At 38.0% G+C, this 20097-nt stretch overlaps 1 protein-coding gene across 1 annotated transcript; it reads left to right on the forward strand.

Annotated features, from left to right (window-relative positions):
* Window positions 1-14680: 14680 nt before the first annotated feature.
* On the forward strand, window positions 14681-18993 carry krt97 (keratin 97). The gene is made up of 8 exons (XM_077570798.1): window positions 14681-15144; window positions 15278-15360; window positions 16037-16193; window positions 17311-17475; window positions 17578-17703; window positions 17796-18016; window positions 18124-18152; window positions 18621-18993. Exons 1-8 carry the CDS (start codon window positions 14764-14766, stop codon window positions 18719-18721), a joined length of 1263 nt encoding a protein of 420 aa, XP_077426924.1. The 5' UTR covers window positions 14681-14763; the 3' UTR covers window positions 18722-18993.
* The last annotated feature ends 1104 nt before the right edge of the window (window positions 18994-20097 follow it).

The raw sequence follows: 20097 nt of genomic DNA on the forward strand, positions 1-20097 counted from the left end.
ACTCAATTGAATGACTGATCATTTCATGTTGATGTAAATATACATACATATAATTCTTCACTTGAACCAACCTTAATTTTTTGCCTTGATCCAAATTATTTTCTTAACATTTTAGCTACCGAACCAAACTAATTTATTTACTTTTAACTGAATTAACATATTCACTTTGACACACGTTAATTAATTTTTGTATAACTAAATAATATTTCTCGCATTTTATAAAGTTAAAGAACCATTTGATTGTCACACCCATCTAAGTGGGGTGAAATTCATTCTCCGCTTTTGACCAATACACTGAGGGAGTGGTGAGCATGCGGTCACCTAATCCCCCCAATTCCAACCCATAATGCTGAGTGTCAAGCAGGGAGGCAAATGGGTCCCATTTTTATAGTCTTTTGGTATGAGCCAGCCATAGATTGAACCCACAACCTCCCAGTGCCAAGGTGGACACTCTACCACTACGCCACTGTGCTGGTTTAGTTGAGTTGACTAAAAAAAATAATTTGTATAGCACATCTTATAAAGATACAAAAATACATTTTTAAGAGGTTTATTTTGCACAAATTTGTCCTAATTTCACGCAAAAAGACAATACCGGGCTGCTTGCATCACTCGAAAAGCATCATTTTGTTGTTCCAACAGAGCTATGTGATATAACAACATACTGTACACTACTCACAAAAATTTGGGGATATTTGGCTTTCAGGCGAAATTTCCTAAAATGCATTCAAACCCTTACAGGTGAACTTAATGTGACCTTCTCTAAGCTTTTGAATGCACTTGTCCAACTGTTAAATGTTTCAGTACTTTTTGCACAAGATGCTCTTCTCTAGCAAGGAGCTTAACGGCAAAATTCACAAATTCAACGACAATGCTCCAGCTCATGGAAGTGGCATCATCAGGGAACGGCTGTTGGAATGGCCTGCACTTTCTCCAGACCTGAATCCTATTGAAAACCTGTGGGATCAGCTGAGTCACCATGCAGTGCCTGCAAACTCTCCACCCGAGAACCTCAATGAGCTGAGGGCTGCCCTTCAAGAAGAGTGAGATGCCATGCCTCAGCAGACAATCAGTCGACTTGTAAACAGCATGAAACGTCATTGTCTGGCTGTGATTGATGCTCAAGGGTACATGACCAGTTGACGTTGAATTTGTTTGTTGTGGTGTTCCCACCATTGTTGTTTTCAATGAATTGTTTGAAATGAGGAGATCACAACTGCATCCTTCTACTTAAATGTCCTACTTTCATGATATGATATCACTGCAGTGTGAACTTTTTGTATTTTCCATAAATTTCACCTGAAAGCCAAATATTCCTAACTTTTTGTTTGTAGTGTACATTGCAGTGTGTGATAGAAACATGTATCGTTTAATATAACCATCCATTTCATCAACGTATTCGGTTAGCTCTGTTGCTATACTGTGTAGTCTGAGACGGTAAAATGCACTCTTGTGCTTCACTTGTCTCCAGGCATGCGTAATCAATTTAGACAATGCGACTTTTACACTAATGTGCCAGTTGGGCCTGGGTTGACTGGTCCTGCCTGAAGAGCTGTTGCAGGGGAAGACGTGCAAAAGCGGACGCTGCTATCTGTCGCTGGTCACTTTGTGAGCCTAGTTGCATAAATTGAGCTTGCGCAGTGTGCATGTGCCATCTGCTCCATGAGAGTTTAAGTTTGTGAGGCTTTTGGGTGACAAAAGCCAGCTTTAAATGCCACATTAGGGTTTTTTCCACCGCCGGAAATTTAGGAGAACTTTTCAATTTATCTTGGTAAAATTCAATTTGCGTGTTTTTCCGCCAACAACAATTAAAATTAAATAATATTTATGGGTAATTAAATTCTCCAGGGGCCATCCGAGTACTATCTCAGGAGCAGGTTCTTGCTGAGCCAGGCTGGAACTGACCAAGGCTGATTGGTTGGTCAAATTTGTGTGTGTGTGTTGTTTTTACATCGTCTGGGCTCATCAAACTCATTTTAATTAATTACAGAGAATTATTTTATTTTCATTTATTTTTTAACGAGAATTCTAAGACGCTGTGGAAACACCCGAAAAGCTTCGGCCGTGCTGCCCTGCGCGTTTTGGGCGCGGTGCCGAACTCCAGCTTCTGAAAGAGCTTTCTCGAGACCGCCGAACGGAAGGGCCATGCACCCCTGCTGCTCCCAGGATCGCGCTGTAAAATCCGCGGTCATTGATAAACAAAATGTTTATTTTGAGGGAGTTTTTCCTTTCCAACAACTTGGATTTCCTCTGCCTGATGGAGACCTGTATTGTCGCCGGTGAGTCCACCGCTATGATTGAATTACTACCGCCTGGCTGTGCTTACTTGGACGCTCGGAGGACGTCGGCCCGAGGTGGAAGAACAGCAACTATTTTTAAAAACAAATTTAAATGTAAACGATGTCCATTTACCACATTGATCAACAGCTTTGAAGCCACCTTCTTTGAAGTCGGCCAAACTGTCACTGTGCTGTGCTGTGTCATTTACCGACCTCCAGAATACAATAAGGACTTTTTAAACAACTTTTCATGCTGAAATATGATCATATCCTCTTTACTGGGGAATTTAATATTCATGTGTGCTGTCCTGAAAAAACATAAAGTTGTCACAAGATCACAAGTGATCAAATGCGTCCCACGCCCAACGCTGTTTCAACATGTCGAATTTGATGGAAGCGCCCCCCACCCCTCCGACGTATTCCAACTTGATCCGATTTCACAACAGTAATTTATACACTGATCAGATGACACATGCCGCCCAACGCTGTCCGACTCCCGACGTCGGATTGGTGTATTTAGGCCTTAATGCTCCCCTTTGTCCTTTCCATTTACTAATTTTCCGCGAACCCTTCAGATACACTCTTGGCCCTTTCAAACATCTGCAGCCTTTGCTTGAAATAATCTTTACTATTTAATAAAGAGGCTGTGCTGATCACCACAGACATCAGCACAAGCAGATTTGGGGAATCCAGGTCCAGAAAGTAAAAACCCATGAAAGCAGTTTGGCTTTAGCCACAGGTGCTTTCCCTCAACAGGTAGGAACAAGCTCGCTTACCTGCAAGTAGAAGCACCTGTGGTTAAAGCCAAACTCTGGGTTTGTACTTTTTACCTTCTAGACCTGGATTCCCCCACCATCAGCACGAGCCTAACACCACTTTGTTTACCGAAGTGAGTATGCAATTCACATACAGCATATGCTCGTGACCAATTCAGAGCTGCCAAATTGGACCAGCAATAGAATGTCAACATCTCTCCCAATATGATCACGAACTTTTATGTGAAACAAAGCAACACGGTCATGATGTCCTTTCATTTCACGCAAGTTGCACTATTCAAATATTGTACCTGATAATTGCTGTTAAATCACAGTATTGAATAATGCCATTAATTGATATTATTTTCAATTACATTGAAAAGTCTATTATTGTGAATGAACACAGAGCGCGCATGCTGCTGTTAATCATAGCAGCAAAACCTTTTGTAGTGCACACAGTATGCAGCTCTATACTATTCTCTTATGAAATAAATGGACAAAAACAACACTCTTGTGCTCTCCCAGTGTTTATTATGGTAATACATCAAATATTGGCCACAGCATCCCAACCTGTTCATATTCACTATAAAGTGTGCTTGTGAATTGTGTTTGGGCAAATCATACTCAACATGCACAGAACGCCTTTTCCACCTTTGAAGGAAAAACAAAAAAGACTATACATTTATCAGTAAATGAGTATGACAGTCCTTGCAATGCTTTTGTAAAATTGCAGTTGTCTGTCAGCAAATTTGCTCACCAAGTGTCTTGTCACATAAGTAAATATGCACTCTGTCCAAAGAGGCAGGATAGGGAATACTTACAAAGATGACTTAAGTCTTTACTTACAACAACTGCAGTCATTGGCCTAATACTAGTTTATGGAACATGTGTTTCACCTTGGAACATGATCATTACACTACATGAACAGTTTTCACAAAAAAATTATAGAAACCTGACTGGCATGTCAAGAAACTTCCACACCCTCCACCCTCTTGGCATGAACGTGAAAATGGTGATGAAGCTGATTAAGTCTCTATTATTCTTATTTTTTACCTCAGATGGCTTTTGCTGCGTCATTGTTGACAGTTTTGTTTTAAGTCTGTGAAACATGAATTCAGTAAGCATGGAATGTCACCAAGCTAGTTTCAAGTGTCATGTGTCAACGTCTGCAAAGATGTAGAATGTAGATGAATGTTTGCTTAGGGAAATTACATAAATGAGAGCTACGTGACTGTCAGCAGATGAATTTTCTGTTGCATTTCTGGACCAGAAGGGGAAGCTGCTCTGCTGAGATGGACACTACTTGCCGGGGAATGGAAAGAGCCCCCAGGTCAAAGGTTTAGATGTGAAAAGTCATTAACATTCCTGATTTGATCAACCTTTGTGTCTTAACATTCTTCTGCCTCTTTTCACTGTACGTGTGTGTGCCCTAAAGCCTATTATGCAGTCCCACATGTTCTCTACATTTCAATTGAGTCTTTTCAGTCGTTCTCTGTTCAAAAACATGTTCTAGGTTAATTGAAGAGTTGATATTATGCCCTATCTGGATTATGTACATTTTGTCTTATAATAATAAATAATTAATAGTCTTGTATAAAATGTAAGCAAATTAATGAATGAATAAAGATTGAAGACTCTAAATTGTCTGTCAGGTGTGAATTTGAGTGTGTATAGTTTTTTTGTTTTTATGTGCCCTATAAATCTGCAAGTGGGTAGTGACCAGTTCAGAGTATACCCCGCCTCTCGCCCCCAAAGTCCTGTGACCCTACCAAAGACAAGTGGTAAGGAAAATGCATGTATAACCAGTGCAGGGTGTACCGTGCCTACTGCCTGAAGACATGCAGTTGGGATAGGCTCCAGCGCACCCGTGACCCTTGTGAGGATAAATGGTTCAGATAATGGATGTATGGATTATTTATTAATCTCTTACCTGAGCTATCACCTGGCTGCGGTGAGGGGAGGAATGAAGTTAAACACATATTATTGTCAAGAATTTTTGAGGGGGTTGACTTCCACTTTAATGAATCTATTTTTACTTTTACTTCAAATGACTGCAATTATACACTAAACCATGTCCACTGACGAGGGGTGAAACTCATGTGAGCAGCCAAGCAGCTGTCACTCTGCTCTGGTGTCACTGACAGCGAGTCGGGATGAGTGTAACTAAATATTGTTAAATGAGGCAATGCCTTGTATGTAATGTAGTCTAATGTAATCATGTATTCTAAATAATGTCGTCCTTTTTTTTTTTTTCCCAGGAAAGCTCAGTATTGTTCATTCGATTTGACATCATCATTGCTCTCCTTTTATTATTATTATTATTTTTTAAATAATAATAATAAAAATTATTTTTTTTACATATATATATATTTTTTTGTATGTGGGTGAGTATGTGTATGTGCGTGTGTGCGTGCGTGCGTGCGTGCGTGCGAGCGTGTGTGTATTCATCAGTTCACCTAAAGCCTATTAAAAAAAATCCCATACTAATAATATAATATAATAATATTATTATTATTATAATTGCCAAATGCAGAAACATCAATGTAAGTTATCACGATGTGGTGGCTCTCGCTAACAGACAGAATTAAGTAACCAGAATTAGGTTAAAAAATTCTATATACATAGACCATGTTTCTATAAATTTTGATATTTGTTTTTTATTTGAGGCAGATATTTTTTCCATTAAAATGGGATTTATGAGGAGGTTAGACCATTGGTCGATATTCAGAGTTTGTTTATTTTTCCAGTTAACAAGAATTGTTTTTTTTGCGATAGTAAGGGCTACAAGTGTAGATTGAAATTGTTTATGTGGTAAGTCAATTGTTGTTAGGTCACCTAGCAAACACAAGTTTGGAGATAAAGGTATCCTACAGTCCAAAATTGCGGAAAGCTTTTCTAAGACTTGAGTCCAGAAATACATAACCGGAGTACATAACCATAAAGCATGAACATAAGTGTCTGTAGTGTTTTGTAAACATTGGAGACAAATGTCGGAGTCTGAGAGTCCCATTTTCTTCATCATATATTGAGTAATGTATGTTCTGTGAATAATTTTATATTGGATAAGTTGTAAATTTGTGTGTTTTGTCATTTTAAATGCGTTTTCACAAACTTGAATCCAAAAGTCAGATTCCGGTGCTATAGACAAGTCTGTCTCCCATTTCGAGATGGGTAAAGACATTTTATCAGTATATGAAAGTAACTTATATATTTTTGAAAGTTTTTTTGTTGTTGTCGGAGAAAGTTTGTTAATATCTTTAGCTAAAACAGGCGGTTGGAGCGTACCCCGAAGTGTTGGAATTTTTTTCTTTATCATATTTTTAACTTGTAGATAATGTAAAAAATTTCCGTTTTTTATATTGTATTTTTGGAGCAAGGATGTATATGATATAAACATATTATCTGAGAAGAGATGGTGGAGATGTGTAATTCCTTTCTGCTCCCACACACCTAAATAAAACGGTTGGTTGTTAAGTTGAAAGTCGGGGTTATGCCATAGGGGAGAAAGCCCACAGGGCTCCACTTGGGCTTTTGTAATTTCTAGTGCCTTCCACCAGGCAGTCAGGGTGGCGGAAATCATTGGGTTTTTAAAACAATTCAGTCGCTTAATCGATGTTGTAATAAAGAGTAAATCTAGAAGTCTGAGGTTATTACAATCCTTCTGTTCTAGTTCCAGCCAACCGTTAGTGTCTCTGTTGGGTTGTGCCCATAGAACGATATATTGTAGCTGGTTAGCTATATAGTAGTGCAGAAAATTTGGTGCCTCTAGACAAACTTTGGATTTACTTTTCTGAAGAGTAGATAGACTAATCTTTGCTTTTTTTTTATTCCAGTAAAATTTTGTAACGACTGAGTCCAACAACTGAAACCATTTAGCCGTAGGTTTAAATGGAATCATTGAGAAAAAATAGTTTATTTTGGGTAAAACTTTCATTTTAATGGTGGCTATTCGTCCTATTAGAGAAATAGGAAGATTATTCCAGCGCTCCAAGTCACTATAAATGTTATCCAGAAGTGGAGAAAAGTTGAAATGAATTAAATCAGTTAATTTAGGTGAGATTTTTATGCCTAAGTATTTTAAATTACCTATAGGAAATGAGTAGTGTGGGTCCTGGCTTGCAGGGTTCCATGAATTTTCTGTAATAGGTAGAAGTGTTGATTTTGTCCAGTTAATAGAATAATCTGATAACTGTGAGAATTTAGTTATTAAGTTAAATACTTCCCCTAACAAAGTAGCCGGCTTTTCTAAATAAAGTAAGATATCATCGGCATATAGATTAATTTTATGTTCTGTTACCCCAGAGTGAATTCCTTGAATCCTTCTTTCCTGGTGTATGGCTAATGCAAGTGGCTCAATAAATATTGCAAATAATAAATGGGATAGTGGGCATCCCTGTCTTGTGCCTCTCTGTAAAGTAAAGCTCTGAGATATAATCCCGTTAGTAGTAACTGTAGCTTTAGGAGAATCATATAATACTGATACCCAGTGGATAAATGATTTCCCAAAGCCACATTTATTTAAAACAGCAAAGAGGAAGGACCAGTTAACTTTGTCGAAAGCTTTTTCTGCATCCAATGATATAATAACTGCCTTTTTATCATGCCGCTGTGACATGCTAATAAGGTTAAAGAGTCTCCTAATATTATTAGTAGAGTGACACTCTTTAATAAAGCCTGTTTGGTCGCTATGAATGATTGGCGAGATTACTGTTTCTAGTCTAGATGTGAAAGCCTTAGTGATAATTTTAATATCAGTGTTAATTAGTGAAATCGGACGGTAACTTGATGGAAGGGTGGTGTCTTTTTCTGGCTTTAATAAAAGTTTAATTGCTGCTGTATTCATGTGTGCGCGTATGTAACCATTAGTTTTGATTTCTGTAACTACTCTTAAGAATAGTGGAGCAAGCATTAACCAGAAGTGCTTAAAAAATATAGCCGGATAACCATCTGGGCCAGGTGCTTTGCCATTAGGCATACTATCTAGAGCACTGTACAACTCGTTTATAGTAAGTGGCGCATCTAACATGTCTTTATATTCAGTAGTTAACTGAGGTATATTTAAGCTACTGAGGAATGCCTCAATATGCTCAGGGTTAGTCTTATTAGTTTCTGAGTATAGGTTGCGATAATAGTTATAAGAAATTTGATTAATTTCTTCAGGTGATTGTGTGCATTCACCAGTTGTCCCTTTAATAGCCGTTATAAGAGATTTTTCCCGATTGCGTTGAAGTTGGTTTGCAAGAAATTTACCTGATTTGTTATTATATTCAAAGTTGTTGTATCTCAATTGTTGTATTATAAATTCTGTCTTTTTAGTTAGCATATCGTCTAATTGTATTTTTGTATTTTGTAAGTCAGTCCATATTTGGTTATTTGGGTTTATTGCGTACTCATCCATCAGTTGTTTAATTTTATCTTCCAAGTCTTTTTCAAATTTTTGCTCCTGTTTCTTTTTATAAGATGAATATGATATAATTTTACCTCTAATTACTGCTTTCCCAGCTTCCCAGAGAAGAGATGGGGATAGGTCTGGAGAATCATTTATTTCCAAAAAGTCTGCCCGCTCTTTTCTTATAGTTTTATCAAACTCTGCGTCGTTTAGCAATGAGATGTTGAAACGCCATGTCGGTGGTGGTTTAAAGGTATAATCAACTTGTAAGGAAAGGGAGACTGGTGCATGGTCGCTAATAATAATAGGATGTATTTTTGTAACAGTTTTATCAGCAATAGAGTTATTTGTAAGAAAATAATCGATTCTTGAAAAAGACCTGTACACAGCGGAAAAGAAGGTAAATTCCTTCTTATTTGGATTTTTAAGTCTCCAGCTGTCGACGAGGCCAAAATCATCCATATATTCCCCTATTACTTTAGTAGATTGTAATCGCCTTATACATGTTGTATTATTAGAACGGTCAATTAATGGATTTAAGACTGTGTTAAAGTCTCCTCCAATAATAATAGTAGAGTTCGCTGCTAAATCAAACAGCTGAGAGAAAAATTCATGGAAAAAGGCCGGATCATCATTATTAGGGGCATATAAATTACCAAGTGTATATATTTTATTAAATATAGTCACGTGAATAATAATGTATCGGCCCTCTGGGTCTGTTATTGTATTATTTAGAGTAAAGAGTAAATTCAGAGTATACAGACTCCTCTTTGTCTACTGTTATAAGGGGCAGAGTACGCTTGGCTAAAATTCTTATCAATAAGTAATTTTTCTTCAGATTTTTGTAGGTGGGTTTCTTGTAGGAGGCAAATATCTGCTTTTACTTTTAAGAGATGGTCTAAAGTTTTTATTCTTTTTGCTTGTGAGCGAGCGCCACAAACATTCCAGGAAACCAGAACTAATTTATGCATACAAACAATATGGACTCAGTCCTGTGTATATATCTGCATAGGCCATTTGTCAATATTGCCATGTTATAGGATAGACTCAAAGTATTTAGGTGGATTATGTAATTTGTGTAAAATATGAGGTGACGTGTAAGTAAATATAACAGTGAAAAAACGGGTAGGGAGGTGAAAGTGAAGGAAATTAGCGGGGGATTAAACATAAAAATACACCAGTAACTGATAACCTAAGCGAGATTTTTTGTTTAAATATACTTTAGATATAGTTATGTATTTAATAATATATTTATAATATAGCCTAAACATAATGAGTATTCATATTTTAGGTTTTATAACCACATATACAGTATATGTATACATCTAATAATCAAACAAAGTTTAGTTCCACCAATGCCATTTAGAACAGCCAGGGAGTGGAGTTGGGGTTCCGGAATAGTTGGCCATCGATGTATAGCTTATCGACGACCATCGCAGTCCGTTTACCCTCCTGCCTATTTTGTTTCATTATAGGAAACAGTACCCTTCGCCGCTCATTAATCTCTCTCGGGAATTGGTCATTCATTCCAAATGAGGTCCCTTTAAGCTCCCGTCCTTTACTTTTAACGAATTCTTTCTGTTTAAAATGGTCAAACTTGGCGATAATAGGACGGGGTCTGTTGCCCCTACAGCCTAAATAATGTCGTCCAATTTTATGCGACGCCGTACACACCGCTTCATCACCACATCAAATGAACTATCTGCCTGAGTCTAAAATATCACCATAAATTTCCACTTTACGCTCTTTTAAGTGTGATCAAATTAAAATCAAATATGAGCGATGAAAAATTAAACTTGAAAATGAAAAATCTTGGCGATGGTCCTCCTAAAGCGAGTCACCCCGCATGCAGGGTATACTGTATGGGGTGGCTTATTTATATTATGGTGTTGTGTTCCTTACGTTTTACATTTGGGGAACTGTGTTGAACCATCAGAACATTTTCATTTTCTTTATGTGACCAAATGCATTTTAGACATAACATTCATGATAAGTTATCAACAAACTTACTTACCACACCAAATGTCAAATAATCTATTAATTCACACAAAATTATTAAATCAAATTTCCCACTGCGATAATATGACCTCTTTTAAACAAAAAAATACCACAATGAGCAAAAACTTTGGCTGATCACCCAGAAGATGAATTGTAAGCTTAATGTGATCTTCAAAGTTGAGGCTGATTTCATCTGTTGAGAGGTCAAACTTTTAAAGGGTTTAAATGGTGATGATGGCCTTACATGCTATTGGAATTGACTTTCCAGTGATCTTTTAACAGGTCCTGAGAATTTTGGGTCAATATCTTTTTCCCTTTAAGGTACTGGTTACCATACATTTGAAAGATGCAAGAACCAAAACTTTAAACCTGTTTTTCTCAAAACTAGGGATTTCAATCTGCTAACATTAAAAAATTGCTGTAATCGTGTACATTTTTTAGGTACGTCTATGTATTATATACATTACATATCATTTCAAATGGAATTAAGTGTAGAACTTGAATATACCAATATCTCAATTTATTATTATTATTATTATATATATATTTTTAAATATAATTATCAACCCTGCTTCTACTATCAGTTTGATTCTTTGTGTATGGAGTTTAGTTTATATCTATGGTATTAGAATTAACTGGTGGATAAACATTCAGACAAAAACCAGAAAATTCTTTAAATAGACAAAAACATTTCCCCATTTTTTGCTGCTTATATCAAACAAACAAAACAAACCACACTTGTGTGCAGATCATGCCAGTGGGAGAGATGGGAGATTTGATCTTATCACCACCATCAGACTGCATTCCATACATTTCATCAATCAGTGCAGAGGGCATAAAGAAAATACTGTACCTGAAGAACCTGAAGGGAGTGGTCCTATTCTTCTAACACACATACATGAACCCTTCAGGGAGATTCCACCAGACTGATGAGGAGCTTAAACCACAAAGACAACCACAGTAATTACACCATTGTTTACAATTAACTTCAGTAAGCATTACAACTCTTGTCATTCAACTCAGGACTGGGAACGGAAGAAAAAGTCAGTCAACCCAAGTAATCCTATTTTTTTTAATGGTGATTTTATGTGTTAAGGAAAACTAAATATTCAAAGCTACCTGGTCCTTTGAGAAAAAGTGATTGCCCCCTAAACCTAATAACTGATTGGGCCACCCTCAGTGGCAATTTGGATTGATTTCTTGTTGCAGAGCCCAATTTCGCTTCAGTCTGAGGCCACAGACTGTTGGCCAAATATTTTCTCGCAGGATTTTCTGGTAAAGAGAAGAATTTATGGTGTTATCAATTATAGCAAGTCATCCAGGCCCTGAAGTGATGAAGCAGACCCAGATCATCACAATACCACCACCATGTTTGACTGTTGTCTTTTTCTGAAATGCTGTTTCATTTATACCAGATATAAAGAGGCATTGAGTCATCCCCCCACCCCCCACCCCCCCCCCCCACCCCCCCCCCCCACTGTCTTCCTCACAAAGGGTTAGGTGAGGGAGGCTTGTAGTTCTTGAGATGTTGTGTTGGGTTCATTTGTGACTTCCTGTATGATTCGCCGTTGTGATCTTGGGGTATATTCTGTAGGCCGACTGCGCACGTGGGAAGATTCACCACTATTCCATGTTTTCTCAATTTGCCCATAATGGCTCCCACAGTGCTAGGGTCCTCAAGCTTTAAGAATGGCTTTGTAACCCTTCCAGACTGACAGATATCATTAACTTTACAGTATTTCTCATCTGTTCGTGAATTTATTTGGATCATGGCATTTTGTTGGAGATTTGAGATCTTTGGGCTGACTTCATTTTGTCATATAGGTTCTACTTAAAAGATTTCTTGATTGAACAGGTCTGGAGGTAATCAGGCTTTGGTGTAGTCAGTAAAAAATATCTCTATTAAAAAAAAAGGGATTATCAAATTTAATTCCTGATTACAAAAATGAGGGGCAATACTTTTTCCACACAGGGCTAGGTCTATTTGAATAGTTTGTATTCCTTTGATCACTAAAATCTCCATTTAAAAATAGAATTTTATGTTTAACTGGGCTATATTTTTTTATATATTTACATTTGTTTCATCGTCTTAAACATTAAAGTAGAGAAACTGCAAAAAAAAGTAAGATTTTTTTAAGGGTGCATATACTTTATCGTTGCATTGTAAGCTTCATATTATCATAATAATACAAGTCAAATGACTCACCATTTTCATAAAGGACAAAGCATACTAGTGCATACTTGAACAGTCTATATTTTCATTGCTCCTTAAGTTAAGTGGCTGGACAAAAACTGTTGCCGTCGTCACTCTGATATTTTTTCCAAGCGCCTCAGGGTTACACAAGCTCACAAAACAATTAAACTAGGAGTGCCACTGTCTCGTTGCCATTGAGTGTTATGTAGAACAGGGTTAGGCAAACAGGTTTTCAACCAAACAAGTCAGGACCAAGTATCCGCATTCACAGCAAGGCTGGTGATGTTTCCCCTTTAACATTACGCTGTCCAGATGAGCAATTCAAGGATAGGCTACTGGCAAATCAAGTGTTGTGTACATCTTTTATGAAACTGAGAACCTGTGCTGCATGTTCCCATGCATTTTCATGACAAGAAGTGCTTCTATTGTAGGAATTTTGTGAACTGGATGGATGACTGTATGAAGTGATTCAAACATGCATCTACTCAGAGTGATGATGCTCATTCATTAATTTCATAGAAGCTGATACATGCGTGGTTCCAACACTGATCCGCAATACATAATGTCAAAATCACTTTTGCCAGCCTAGATGCTAGTTTTAGCAGTGAAAATGCACAGGTGTCCTAAGTGTGTTTCATGGCAAGTTTCCAAGACTGAAAGTATTTCATGCACTACAAGGCTACCGCAGGTGCGGTGACACTCTTTGAAATCCCATCATTCCAAATGAGTGATGGCATTTACTTGCCAATGTCGGTAAACATAATTGGTTTAAGCCACTGCAGGTGGGTGTGTGATTATTATTTTTTTGTGATGAGACTGAAGTTCAGTTAACAGAAGTATAGCGTGAACTTAATTAACTGGTTACAGAGAAAGGGCGAGAGAGAGAGAGTAACTAATTCCACCAGTTTATCCAGCTGAGGCGCAATCATGGGCGTCATCCATCAGATAATGGACTTCTTGTTATCCACAGGCAGTTGGGACACACCAGCACAGCTCAAACAAGTATTGCCGCTGTTGTCATCAACTGTAAACTGATTTTGGACAAGAAATGTCCTCATCAATTTGTAAAATATTTCAGAGAGAACATGTAAGAAATAGGCCTACAATTCAACATAGAAAAGTTGACTATTTATTTTACATGCGCAAAACAGTATTACATTACTGTACATTTTTCTTTACATGTTACCGTCAATTGTTTGTTTATCATTAAGTTAAATTTAGATTTTGGGGCGGATAGGTTATAAAAGATTCTGCTTTTTCTCTTCATTTGCATATAATTTAAAGTGTTGTTTTTCCATTTAAAAATAAGACAAGAAAAGAAAAATAACAAAGATATATATATATATATATATATATATATATATATATATATATATATATATATATATATATAGATACAGTAGCTACAAATAAAATGCATTTATGAGAGATTGAAACTTTTCTTTTTCAAAATAGGGTGAAATTATTCTGAAATGTTAACTGATGCAATAAAAAACTCCAACAAATATCGACAACCACTTTCACTTTTTAAACAGCCACCACAAATGAAGAGCCTCTCCCATGTGAACCGTGGAGCTGATCGTGCTGGGCTACGCGTGGAATGTTGATCTATTTATTTCTTTTTAATTAAGTTTAATTACATGAAATGCTATAGCTTTCATGAACAAGTTTCGGCTACTCTTTTTGAAACATCACGTGTCCCTCATCACCAGACAAGACCAATTTATAGGCTATTTTATGTTCTATGGGAAATAAGTAATTCTCAATAATCAATTGAAATGGAATGTAATACATTGCAAAATGTGGCTCCATCATTAAGAAACTATATTAAGGCTAATATTCTGTTTTACGGAGGTAGCCCAAACTGTGAGTAAGACAGGCTTAATGTGTGTCGCACACGCCTAAACTCGTCTTTGGTGATATGTGCCAGGACAGCTGCTCCACGTGTGACACGCCTAGTATAGTCACACCAGACGCCGAAGTGGAGCAAAGACGATATAGGACTCAACCCACCTGATGGACCACCCCCATCGCAGCGCACTATAAAATCCATCCTCCAGCCCGGCTTTAGACCGTCTCCTCCTCGCCTCGCTTTGGGTTTGACAAGTTTCAGGGAAACACGCACAGCCCGAGTCTAAGTTAGTCAGTATGTCAAGCCGCACTGGAGTATCGGCATTGTCCATGTCCTCTTTCCCCGTGACCGGCTCCCGGCGGGCTGCCAGTCTGTACTCTGGTTCCGCTAGAAGTGTCAAGATGTCCTATGGCAGCGGGCTTAGTTCGGGCATGGACCTGGGCTTTTCTCTCGGAGGGGGAGTCATGGACGGCGGGTCCTTCGCCTTCGGCAACAGCGAGAAAGGGACCATGCAGAACCTCAACGACCGTCTGGCCACTTACCTGGACAAGGTGCGCTCCCTGGAGAGTGCCAACGCCTTGTTGGAGCGTCAAATCCGAGAATGGTATGACAAGCAGACCCCCATACTGAGAGATTATTCCAAGTATGAGGTAATCATCAATGACCTGCGCAAAAAGGTGAGAGTCTCTGCAAGACAAAAACCCACGTTGCCATGTAAGATAAGATAAGATGCATTGGCTATAGGATAGTTATGTTTTACTTAGTGACAATGTTCTTATTTTGTTTGTTTGTTTGTGGATGCCGTTTTAGATCAGTGATGCTGCTCAGATCAATGCCAGGTTGATGCTGCAGATCGACAATGCCAGACTGGCAGGAGAGGACTTCAGGATCAAGTGAGTGGATACTAATAATAAAATAAAATATGAAATGTTTCATTATTAATATAATATAATATAATATAATAGATGGTTGGACAGGCCATCTAGCACACAGGACAGATGCCGCGTGGGCCGGTATCTTTTGGTGCTGATGTGGTACTATGTACTTATTATTATTATATTATTTTCGTCCATTTTATCCCAAGGGATTAGCCCCACAATTTAGAGGGAGCAACGCATTAGTCCATTTACAAAACTGACAGCAAACTGAAGTCATGGTCAGGAGTCGGGCTGGGCCAGTGGGACTAAGTCAAAATGCCAGAACCGATTTGCTGTGCATCCCTCAATAATAATAATCATAATAATGATAATAAGATAATAATATTTGAATGTAGTAAAACTACAAATAGTGTTGAGAGGAGGTTCTTGTTTCACCACGCTCATCTACACCTTACTATCCTTTTTAATTAAAAATTGTTGATACAGCTCGCTTTAAAAAAATCTTGTTAGATAGTTCAGATGTGTTAAATGAAGCAGTTGGAGATGGGGATGCTGTTTTGTCCCACAGACGTTAAAGGTGGGAAAACTGGTAAAACAGGTTTCAGTGGCACTTCATCTTGACTCTTGTTGGTAGTAATACCAATCCAGCTCGTGCCCAAACATGAGTGCGTATGTGTTTAATAATCAACAGGTATGAGAATGAGCTGGCTGTACGCATGTCAGTGGAGGCAGACATTTCTGGACTGCGCAAAGTCGTGGATGACCTGACGATGGCTCGCACTGACCTGGAGATGCAAGTGGAGGGCCTGAAGGAAGAGCTGGTCTACCTGAAGAAGAACCATGCCGAGGTAACACGTCACTCAAACACCAAAAATTCTATTTGGAGATGGTTGTTTACTTTACTTTTTTTCTACAGGCAGTTTAAAGTGATCCTTTTATTTATAGCCATGTAGCTGCAAAGAGATCACATGAGATATGAGACAGCTACTAACACAAGTCAACAATTTGCACTAACACCTCCCGGAGATACTTTTCTTAAACTAACAAGTCCTGAGGACTGTCTTGTGTGTCCACAAGTTGTACGCAAAAGCATTTACACAGTAAGCTGTCATGCATGTCTACTGTAAGACACCAAGTAGTGATCTATTTATTTTACATGCAATGACATTACAAACACCTGAAGCTAAAATTTGCATGTTTGTACATAGACTGAAATAGCAAATGTGATGCAAAAAGTATCTTAGCTAAACATACTGACATTTTTAAGTAAACCCTTGAAGCACCTGGGGGATATTCACTGTCTTTCTAGTGCTACCAACTAACTAATCCAAACCCAAAAACATGTAAACGCATTTTTTAATACATTGTCCTTCACTCCCAAAAACGTAATTATACATTTTATTAAAATGTTTTTTTATGCAAGCGCATACGGAAGGCTTTCATGCAGCTTCTGACATGACGAGGTGGCTTTAAGCAATGGTAGTTATTACTAAAGATGGCCAGCAGGTGGTAGCAGAGTATACAAGATCAGCCAGGGCCATGTTGCAACAAGCTCTTTTTGCCAGGAACGTGAATATTGTTGAAACATAGCTATATTCTAATGCTAATTGCTGCAAAACGAAAGCAGATACAAATATTCATTTTTTCTGATGAAAGAAGAGACTCTTATGTTTCTTTTAGTAGGTTCCATGTTTCTAGAGCAATAGAACACAATATTCTGTGGGCCTTGCAAAATCAGTCAAAATCCAGTAAAACAGTCAGGAGCGAAGGGGGTTGCTTCAGTGAAAATGGCTGGGAGTGAACGAGTTAATAACCAAAAGGTGAAAATGAATACGATACAAAATAAACTACATATGGTGTTATTTCCTTTTGAAAAGGCTATTTACATTGAAACCAGACTTGTTCCTGAACTTGTAGAACCAACGCTTTATTTTTCTAATCTTTTACTCCAACGTCCTTCTGTAGGAGATGGCAGCATTGCGAAACCAAGTGAATACCTGCGCTGTGAATGTAGAAATTGATGCCAGACCCCAGGAGGACATGTCCAGAACCATTGAGGAGATCAGAAGACAATATGAGGCTATCACTGAGAAGAACCGTCGTGATATGGACAACTGGTACAAGGCCAAGGCAAGATAAGACATTGAACCTTACCATGCAATGCATGTTTATGTGAAGAGCAAGTGCTTTCCAACAGCTTGAATAAGTTTGCATTCCATCCACGTATTGCAGTTTGACGAGTTGAACAAGCAAGTTGCAAGCAGCACGCAAATCCTTGAGACCTCCCACACTGAAATTAGTGAGCTCCGGAGAACATTGCAAGGCTTGCAGATTGAACTCCAATCCCAACTTAGCCTGGTAATGGCAGATCACACATTTAGCCTTAATAGAAAATCAAGGCATGACCTTAAAGTACTTATAAATATCAAATACTTTTTTTCTCTTGACAGAAAGCTGCTGTGGAGAGTCAGTTGGCAGAAACAGAATCTCGTTACTCGATGCAGCTGAACCAGCTCCAGGCCCAAGTCGACCGCCTGGAGAATGAGCTTGGCCAGATGAGGTTGGACATCGAGAGACAGTCATCAGAATATCAGGTGCTGCTTGACATCAAGTGCAGGCTGGAGATGGAGATCGCTGAATACAGAAGATTGTTGGATGGAGAAGACGTAAAGTAAGCGAAAGACACTTAACTTCTCTTATCTTAGCTCTAACAAACACAAATCAAATCCAGTATTTTGATGTTTTTCTTTTCCTAATTTGTAACTTGTTAACTTTCAGGACCATACAAATTGTCAAAGAAGTAAAACGTAAGTGGATGACATCACAATTTTTTGGGGTCAATTTAAATGACATGTATACAGTGTGTGTATATATATATATAAGCACTACATACATACATACATACACTATTCACAAAAAGTTAGGGATATTTGGATTTCAGGTGAAATTTATGGAAAATGTCAAGAAATCATGCTACAGTGATATATTATGAAAGTAGGACATTTATGTAGAAGGATGGACTGGTGATTTCCTAATTTCAAACAATTCATTGAAAGAAAAGTTAACAAAAATGGGGGGTGCATGACAACAAAATTTTTTAACTCTCAATAACTGGTCATGTGCCCTTGAGCAGCTTGACAACGACGCCTCATGCTGATTGCGCCTCAGCTCTTTAGGCTCATCCTGAAATTTCACCCAAAAGCCAAATATCCCTAACTTTTTGTTAGTAGTGTATATTAACATTATATTAATTCTTATTCCTATTCTCTCTTTAGCTCAACCAGTTATAACTCAGAGAAGGAGAGTTGTAATTGAGGAGATGGTTGATGGAAAAGTGGTGTCCCGCTCAGAAGATGTGGATGTCCTCAAGCATTAGAAAGACCGGATCTCAACTAACAGATCGATGTCAAGTAATACATAGTAAAAGTAATGTCATACTTATTATTGGATTTCTTTTTTTTGTGACACAAACTCGGTGTGTCATTTAAGTTCAAGATTCGCACGCGCGCGCGCGCGCACACACACACACGAAATAACAGGAACAAAATAATTATTGCAATTTGCAACAGGTTTGAAATTTAACACATTACACCATTGTCAAACACCCTCTCCATCAAATGCCAATAAATGATTTGTGTGACAGTAAAATTATGTCATTGTCTTATTGTTCAAGAGATTTTTGATTGAGTGCTAAATACTGCCCATAAAGCCTGACCAGAATAAGAAGATTGTAATGGTGCTCACAGCAGAACAAAACTTGATGGTTGGCTTGAGCCATTCTGTGTGATTTCGAGGTGACCAGGCTTATGTGAATCCTCTCCAGGTACTCCAGATTTCCAACGCAATACAAAAACATGTCTAACAGATTAATTGAAGACTTAATTACAATTACAACAACGGCGTATACACACTTCTTTTTCAGTCAGTTTTGCGTCTACCCACTTCTAAATCCTCAATTTTGCGTTTACCAACTTCTGAATTGTCCTTGATGCACAATGATTGCGCACCATTCAGCCATGACCCACCCTCCGCTGGCTCTAATTGGCTGGCCTAATACTTGCTGCCTTATTGGTTAAATACAGGCATGGGGACTGATGCGCCAATCAGAGAGTGAGTAGGGCGGGTCATGCCGATGAATATTTCTAACATATAAGGCGTCAATTCCACTCCAGTTGATTGACAGGTCAATGTGAGTGATGCAGAAATAAATAAACGACTTTCCAGTGAGTGATGATTGATGAAATAACCAAAGAGCATAGCCGACTATACATTCAATGAAAACATCATTCACAGGTAAGTTTTAACGTCGTTTCCAAGTTAATCATTGTTTTTAACTACTGGCAATAGGATTTTGTTGACATTGCATTGTAGTTAAACTGTGCAGGTCGGCGAGGCCAACATTATGAAATGTAACGTCATCCTAACGTTAGCAACTTAGCCCTAAACTAGCTAGATTAGGATCATGTAGGGAACCTTTGTAATTGTTTCAGTAATAGTATAATTAACCCATTTTGCAAAGACTAATGCCAGACTAATTGTAGCAGGCAAGGATGAAACTTTACTGATGATTTGTCGTTTTATTTTTGTCACCATACATCTCCAAATCACCGTAAGAGCTGAAAAATAATACAACCCATGCAAACAATAATCAAAACTACGTATATGTACAAACACATTAATACTAATAAACGAATTATTAAACAAAATATACCTTTTGGCTCGTCGGAGGGGCTACCATTACAAAATAAGGAC

Source organism: Vanacampus margaritifer, chromosome 7 (genome assembly GCF_051991255.1).
Source record: "Vanacampus margaritifer isolate UIUO_Vmar chromosome 7, RoL_Vmar_1.0, whole genome shotgun sequence".
NCBI lineage: Eukaryota > Metazoa > Chordata > Actinopteri > Syngnathiformes > Syngnathidae > Vanacampus > Vanacampus margaritifer.